Genomic DNA, 8,769 nt, shown 5'->3' on the forward strand with positions numbered 1-8,769 from the left:
TTCTATAATTTTAATTGTGTCAACTCTCCAGCTAATGTTGCTCTGGGTGGAGTGGCTGTTCAGTCTTCATCGTATGACTCCAACCGTAAGCCACAGTTGGCAATTGATGGCAAACCTTTTTCAGACTATCTGCATGGGAGCTGCACTGCCACTCGGTTGGAGAACAACCCCTGGTGGAGGTTGGACATGCGGGGTCCGTACAACATCTCATATATTAAAGTCATCCGAAGATCAGATTGCTGCACTTCTGACATACAGGGAGCTGAAATCCTTATTGGTAACTCAGTGGAGAACAATGGCAACAACAATCCCAGGTGATAAAATAGGTTAAACTTCTTTCACATTGTGTTCATGTTGGATATTTTCAGTTTGCAGGGGCTATTTCGTTTATTTTGCCTTAACTCACAAACTCACTTTTTGATTATTCTCCATCATCATTCTGTAAAGCCCCAGTTCCACAACCAATTCTGCTTGCTACGGCAAGGGGGGACCCAGGACCCATTGGGTCACAACAAGTCCCAATCACCATTTAAGGCTGCAGTCAACAAGCCCTTACAGCACATACTTGCTTAACACAAGCATCACTGACCTGAGATTGAAGGGACGCTACATTTGTACTGCAGTAAATGGTGATGACGCTCCTTATGTCTGTTTCAGTGCACCAAAGGAAAAAAAGTGGCATCGAAATGAGGTGCCATAATGTGCATTCTGTCCCGTAGGTACCGGTCATATAGGAACCGATTCCCTATCAGTACCGGGTTTCAGTAGCCTAGAGATGCTTGGCTAGAAGATGAACACCATGAGCCACAAAGAGCATGTGAAAAGCAGAGGCCAGGAGAATAAAGCAATCTCCCTGAACAAGATCCAGTAGCTATTACAATGGCAGACATCCAAGAAAGAGTGGCAGGTATGAAGAGCTGGACAGCACCAGGCCCTGACATGATCCACACCTACTGGCTGAAGAAACTTACCGCGCTCCATGAATGCCTGGCAACACGAACCAACTGCTGATGGATGGGACCCATCCACAATGGTTAACCCAAGGACAGACAGTCCTGGTCATGAAGGATCCCCAGAAGGGAACAATCCCATCCAACCACCAGCCAATAACCTGCCTCTGCACAACATGGAAGCTCCTGCATCATAGCGGCTAAAATGAGTAGGCACATGGCTCAATACATGGACAGGGCCCAGAAGGGAATTGGCAGTAATACCAGGGGAGCCAAGGAAATGTACAAGAAGCACAGGACACTAATAACCTTCATCAAGAACTCAATAGGGCTGTGAAAAACAAGTCTGGAAGCCAACTCAATTTCCAATTGCCCAAGTCACCATCAAGTGCGGCACATACCAAAGTGATGCACTATCCCCGCTGCTGTTCTGCATAGGCCTGAACCCCCTCAGCCAGATCATCACAAAGACTGGCTATGGATACCGGTTCCGAAATGGAAAAACCATCAGTCACCTCCTCTACATGAATGACATCAAGCTGTGTGCTAGAAATGAGCGAGAGATCAATCACTGATCCACACTACCAGGATCTACAGCAACGACATTGGAATGTCATTCGGACTGGACAAGTGCGGTTGGTTGGCATCAAAATGAGAGAAAACGATCAGAACCTGACATGTGACCCACAGCAGTCTAGCATCAGAGTGCGTCTGAATCACATGGCTTTAAACCGCCATTTTGATTCCAAAATCTGCCGGCTTTGAGCCCATTCTGAGCCCGGTCCGCGAACCACTCACGTGGCCACATTGACCCCCCTCCTCTCTGTCTCTCCCCCTGCTTTGTCTCTCACACACATGCCTGTCTTGTATGCTTTGCTTTGTTGGCTTTATTTAATTTTTGCTTAGGATAGTTAATAGTGATTTACTTGCCAGAGTTGTTGATCATTGATAGAGTTAAATAAATCCTATTATAATTTTAAGAAGTTGTTGCCTGTGATTATTTGGGTATAACATTTCAGTAAGTTGGTAACCAAGGCCAGTGTACAAATTCACCCCTCTCTGTTTGGCACCCATCCAGCACTTTCTTATTTGGTTCATATTTAGTTACTGGTCCCTGATTCCAGGGTGTTGCCACTTATTCATTAATTATAATTAATACTTTTTGAATACTAATACTTTTATTAATATTTCTAGAAATGTTCTGATATTCAGCTAATAAACATAGTATATGTACTATATAATACAGTATATAATGGATGATTTATCTCTAAAACTGAATATAATTCAAATATAATATTTTGGCTGAGCTGTTGCATTCAGCTGCACCTTATTAACCTCATAGTAACATATATCCTGCTTCTTCATGTTATTTTTAAAAAATGTATACATGCAGACAAATCTGTTGTAACTACCATTTTGTGCAGGTTAATCAATAGCTTTGTTTTTCTGTCTCTTTGCCCATCAGATGTGGAGTCATCACTGTGACCAAAGAAATTAACATGGTCTTCAACTGCAACCAGATGGAAGGACGTTATGTCAACGTTTTCTTCCGTGGCGTAGGAAAGCTACTTCAGTTTTGTGAGGTTGAAGTGTACGCCACTGCAACCCTTACTGGAAGTAATGCAACACTGAGCAATGACATCTATAGTTAATTCAATTATGTGGTGCTTCCTGCGTGAACATAGTTTAAACAAATTTATTTTTAGTGTTATTGATAATTAGATTTACAAAACAACTCCATTCAATAAGGTCTCTCCACGTTTAACTTCCTGCTGAAGTTTTCAGCATATGCAAGATAAGTTTTTTTTGGAGATCAAAACATATCTATTTTTTTTTATATGTATGCAATCAGAGTAATATTTGTTCAGTTCAGTTCACTTCAACTTTATTGTCAGACTCAGGGTCCATTAGAAAAACATACAACACAGTTATACATACATTTGTGAAAAAGTGAAAGTGAAGCAAAGTACAGTACAGGACACATAACAAGCTTCACAAACATGTCATTCATAAATCCCTTGAACACAACACAGCTATTTTCCAAATTTCAAATCTTTATCAAGTCTCCACAAAATTAATCTGTCATCAGTGTAGGATTTTCAAGATTCAAAATAATAATGTTTTGACACTTTAATCTGATTAGGGCCGGCTAAGGGCATGGGCGACATAGGCGGTTGCCTATGGGTGCAAAATGGCAGGGGGCATCGGAAGAGACAGTTTTCAACTTGGCACGAATCAACTCAGCCCAGCTGATGCGACACCAGCGTACGCCATGATAGTAACAAAGTGCGGCCAACTCGCGCTTTGATCGGCTGAGTCGCAGCCAGACTGTGACAGAGTAGTAACGTAGCTGGTAGTTTTGCAATATCAAAGTGTATTAACTGAGGTGGGAATGTGAGCTGCAGTTTGTCTGAGCTGCTGAATTTTCAAAGAAAAGAGGAGGGAAGACTAAATAATGTGTGCTGACTCAGCAGGGATTTTATTGAATGAGAAAAGTTGATCTACAGGAGAAAACATATTTAAAGGCAATAACTACAGAATGCCTGAGAGCCTTACTGCATTAAATTCTATTCATTTTTTTTATATTTTGAATTTTCACCTGTGGCGTGAATTTTGTGTTTCAGGACATTAAATGTTTAATGCTCAAAATTTTAAGGGAGAGGTCCCCCGAGACACCCCACTTAAAATCGGTCCCCTCCAGTGTTCAAATAAAAACTATGCTTTTGCATTTCTACAAACAATGCTCCCCATGAATTAAGTATAATGAAGGAAAACAATCTCTGTTTGATACAGTACATTATTTCTGAGGGGAACATTCCCAAATACCTGGTTAGGTTTGGTTTCATAATTTAGCCTTTATTGTCTGGACGATTATTGACTTGGCTTTTCATGTGTTTGCCTGCAGAACTGTTCGGGCATGTGGTATTTCCAATAGGGGGGGTTGCCAATATAAATACTTGCCTAGGGCTCCAACCCAACACTGTCAGGACCGGCCCTGAGCACAGCTTATACATTTATTCAATTGATAACCCTCAAGTTTCTGTATTTTAAATTGCATGTTCAGTTGGTTTTGCACACACATTCATGACCCTGAGAGGATGTATCCTAATGAATATTTGATGTTTTAAGTTATCCAGTGAAATTTCTCAACACTTTGCCTTGTTGAACTGTACTTTAGTCTTCAGTAAGTGCTGTTTCTCCAAATTAATTTGTAACTGGTTCTTACTCATACGTATTTCATAACTGGCTTCATGACACGCCTGTCAGCCAATATGGCACTGAGAGGAGTAGCCACACAGTCTGGAGAACCAGCTTCTGCAGCAACAGCTCCACAAATGGCCATTGATGAAGACAGTGGGAAGGATCCACAAAGCACCTGTGCTACAGTTCCACTGCAAGACAACCCCTGGTGGCAACTGGACTTGAGGAGTATCTACAAAATAACAGCTGTGTCTGTCACCAGCATCAGCGACTGCTGCTCACAGGAGCTGGACGGTGCTGAGATCTGCATCGGTCTCAAGAATGACACCAGCAACCAAAGGTGCAGGAAGAAAAGAGTACTTACTTGCTGTAGAAGTACTAGTACTTATCAGCCTTTGATTATCTCTTTCTTATATTTCAGGTGTGCCATCATCTCCATTGCAACGGGACAGAGCAAATACAACTACCAGTGTGGAATAATGGAAGGTCGCTTTGTCCATGTTGTTCTTCCTGGACTACAGAAGAATTTGACACTTTGTGAAGTACAGGTGTATGTGCTTGGTAAGCTGCACACATCATGAAGAATGAAATGTTTCCCAGTTAAACCAAAAAATGTTTATGCCACAGGGTGGTCTGCCTATGGGAACTGAGCATTTCCCTTTATTCATTGGGCATCTCATGTTGAAAGAGCTAAAGGCATGACAACAAAAAACAACAGCAAAACCTAACCCTGTTTCAGGTACACAGGGGTGGACTGGTAATCTGGCATACCAGGCCAAATGGGGCTGATGTAATTTAAAAATTACTTATTTATACAATTGTTTAAAAAATAGGCTGACGACTGGCCCATAAAGCACGGTCAGCTGCCCATTAGTTCTATTTCCCTCCCCCCTCCCTGACCTCTGTTTCTTGTGTCAGAAGTGTAAAGGGAAGATACAGGCCAAAAAAAAAAAACTTGCCACCGAATGTGCCAAAAAACCTGATATGTTTGTTACTGAGGCTGCAGTTGCTTCATCAGCTGCAGTGGTGGTCATTACAGTTTATGATTTAAAAAACTGTCAATAGTGATGTTTCTTGTAACAATTTTTCATCAGTAAAGTGAACCATGCTAAACAAATGGTATGGTAAAATATTACATAACATAACAGCTATCACATCAGCAACCATTTTTCAGACTTTAAGAAGAGATCTGTTGTGAAAATCAGCACTGACTTTGACATGAGTGACCCGGTCATCCAACAACAAATCTTAAAGCAGGTGAGAAAGAGAAATTTTAATGGGATATTGTGTCATATGTACCTTCGTGAAGTCTATCACTGTGAGAGGGCATGGCGTGGAAGGTAAAACTTATTCATCTTAACATTTTATGTATAGTAACAGTAACAGTGTTAGTAGTTATGATGAAGCAATTAGTAATTATTATGAAAAACAGATTTTTGTGAATGCTTCCTAGCTGGAGGCAAAGATGAAAAGCAAGGGGATCAGTGACTTCAAAATCCGCTGGAAGACGTCAGGACGAGTTTGAAGACAACACAGTAAGACTTTAATGTCATGTTTACTTCCTTTCTTTTTGTGATAGTCATAATAATTTTTTCTTAAATTTTTAAAAAAGATGATGAAGTTGTTGCCACATATAAGTCTAGGCAATAATTTCAATAATTTTATACATATATGTATTTTTTTTGGCAAGTGCAGTTTGGACCAAATAAGTACACACAAGTCAAACAAACTGACTTCTGTTAGACTTTAAATCAACTAATTGTCTTTTTCTTGATTTAAAAACATTATACTTTGGGGTTTATGAAGTTGGTGTCCTTGTTTTATGTGCTGTTTTCTGACTTTTAAAATTCACCCTTCCTCTTTTTTTAAAGTGCTTTGTAACTTTTACTATATTGAGAAGTTCTGCATGATTAGAGTTTGTCTATTTACTGATATAATAAAAGTCCAGGTTAAAGCCAGAACACTGGCAGGCTGTTTCTGACTATTTGTGGGATTCTGCTAACTTGATACCAAGTCATATTCAATTTATTTGACTTGTGCAAGTTTTGACATAGCAGCAAATGATAAAAGGCAAAATGTTTATCAGCATGGAAGTGCAAAAGGACACACATACTATTTAATGTATTTTCTATATAAATATACAATGTATATATAGGAATATATCTCACCTTATTATATTGTGGTGTTGTTCTCAATCTTTCGATTGACATAATAACACAACCATGTGTTTGTCTTTGACTCTCAGTACCACCAACAATATGGTCTTAGGCTCAAAAGGTGTATTCTGTGCTTTTCTACATGTTTACCTGTAGAGGGAGTCAGACTATAGAGTGTGTGTGCTGTCTTTTCTCCAACAGGTGTGTGACACCGGAGGGAGCTGAATCAAGAGTCCTGCCACTCTGACTGGGCTGAAGCTGAACAATGTGGACCAGTGGACTGTGTGTACTGGATGGTAAAAAGAGGAAAAGCTGATAAAGATGAAAATATATTTGTAAACAAACGCAGTGTTTTTACCCCCTTCTTTTTAATTTACTCACTGTAACTGTATACAAGGTTTCTTTTAAAGTAACTTTGGCTGTGTGCTAACATTTCATTTTTAACTGAGCCACATTAATCTTACTCAGTCAATTATGACTAAATTAAAGAAGGTTGAAGCTGTCATTTTTTGCATTCAAAGATATTTTGTGAAAAAACAAATCTTTCTGTTAAAAGCCAATTATGGAAGCAGCAGCTGATGCACATAAAAATTATTATTTCAACATTAAAATAGGCTAATTTACTTTCTTGCTGAGAGTTAGATAAGATGATTCTTTCACTCTCATGTCTGTACAATAATTAAGAAGCTGTAGCCAGCAGCCAGCTGAAACAACAAAATATACACACAGAAAGTCTAAATTATATTATTGTTTGAAGAGTCTGTTCCTTACTTCTTAGGACACATTTCTACAAAAAACTGTGTGTGATGCATAGTTTGATTTTCTTTTATTTGTATATTGACTTCCTTATGTTTCATTTATAATCATTTATTTTTAATTATTATTATTTATTGTAAACTGTTACAGCTGCTGTTTGTATGTGTTTAACTGGCACTGTTTCTAGTAATATGCTAATCAGGCTGTGTGGCTCCTCGCTGACGATTGGTCTAAACACTGCCAGCCCATCCATATCCTGCTCGTTGTCAGAGGATGCCAATTGGAGCGGCACCCCTTCACTTCCTCCAATCCAGGAGCTGCCTGTCGTTTGGTGATGCAGATTGGAGCGGCGCTCCACCGCTGCCAGCAAGACCCCTCCCCCTTCAAGTAGGGTGTCGTCCTGTTGCTTCAGGCAGTTCTATTTCGTATAGGCTTCGCCCTCTAAGAGCTGTCGCTATTGGGTTCATCCCCGCGCGCATGCGCAGTCCTGAAGATTTCTTTCGCGCCCATGTGCCGTGCACGGGCCTCTCTCAGGTCCGCAATTTAGGTATATAATACCGGCGAGACCAGAGATCTGCTCCCCTTTTTTCTTCAGCGCTGCATAGCAGTCACTTCGGAGAGCAGAGTAGCATCTAAAGAGCAATTTTCCTGACTAAAGAGCTTTTCCTATGGCTACTCACCGCTCTACCGTTGAGGTCCGCCGCTCGGAAGGAGTCCGCCTCTGCCCGTCCTGCCACGCCGGCTACATCATGGGGTTTGATCTCCACGCCCGCTGCGAGACCTGCCTCGGTCCCCAGCACGCTGGCCTGGCTCTGACTCCCCGGGCCTCGTGCCCCTACTGCGCACAGCTGCCCGTGGAGGAGAAGCGACGGCGGGTCGACGCCTTCGCGGCCCTGCAGGAGGAGGAGGACGACGAAGCTAGCTGGGCTAAGCCAGTTAGCTTCACGGCGGACCTCGCCGGCGGGACTGCTGGCGATGCAGGGCTCGAGTCCTCTGACTCTGCTCCCTCCATTGCTGGCTCCCCGCCAGGCTCTCCCCTCTTCCCGCTGGAAGATCTGGAGTTTGACTTGGATGAGAAGGCGGCGTCGCTGGCTCCTGCTCCACTTCCGCCTTCCAGCTTGCCGTCCTGCGGGGCTCTCCTCCGGGATCTCCCCGACATAATAAAGACGGCTGCTGAGCGCAAGGGCGTGCCGATGCCTGCTGAGCCTCCTGCACCTGCTCCTAGCGCCATGCTCGGCGACATCTACCAGCCAGAGCAAGCCTCCAAACAGGTTCCTGTGTGGCCCCTTTTTCCACCGCTTCAGCCTTTTCTCTCCGAAGCGGGGGCCGAGCCTGGGAAGCTGAAGGCGCCGGTGGCGAGGTACGTCAACTTCACGAAGGTCGAGGGCCTCACTGACCGTGGTTTTCCCTCTGTCCCACCTCTGGAGCCCAGCCTGGCAGCCATCCTGCTGCCTAAAGCCACCTTTTTCGGCAGGAGGAAGCCGACTCCGCCCTCTGCCCGCGACCAGGTAACGGCTCGAGTCACGGACCGCTCCCACCAGTGCGCCGCCCAGGTAACAGCCGCCATCAACAACATATCGCTGCTGGCCTCGTCCATGTCATCTGTCGCTGCTCAGCCCGACGCCTTTCCCCCGAGCTCGCCAGCGAGTTTGGGAAAGCCGCGGCCGCCATTTTGACGCTCGCCACAGCGGCGGCGGTCGGCCAGT

The 8,769-nt window shown here is 43.2% G+C and overlaps 1 protein-coding gene across 1 annotated transcript; it reads left to right on the top strand.

Annotated features, from left to right (window-relative positions):
- The first annotated feature begins 4,222 nt into the window (after nucleotides 1–4,222).
- LOC119919252 (fucolectin-like) lies at nucleotides 4,223–4,732 on the top strand. The gene is made up of 2 exons (XM_038739680.1): nucleotides 4,223–4,491; nucleotides 4,573–4,732. The coding sequence occupies exons 1-2, from the start codon at nucleotides 4,223–4,225 to the stop codon at nucleotides 4,730–4,732; spliced, it is 429 nt and encodes a 142-aa protein (XP_038595608.1).
- Nucleotides 4,733–8,769: the final 4,037 nt, after the last annotated feature.

This window comes from Micropterus salmoides, unplaced genomic scaffold (assembly GCF_014851395.1).
Source record: "Micropterus salmoides isolate LMB-PRFRI ecotype aquatic unplaced genomic scaffold, ASM1485139v1 Ms_hic_scaffold_2638, whole genome shotgun sequence".
Classification (NCBI taxonomy): Eukaryota; Metazoa; Chordata; class Actinopteri; order Centrarchiformes; family Centrarchidae; genus Micropterus; species Micropterus salmoides.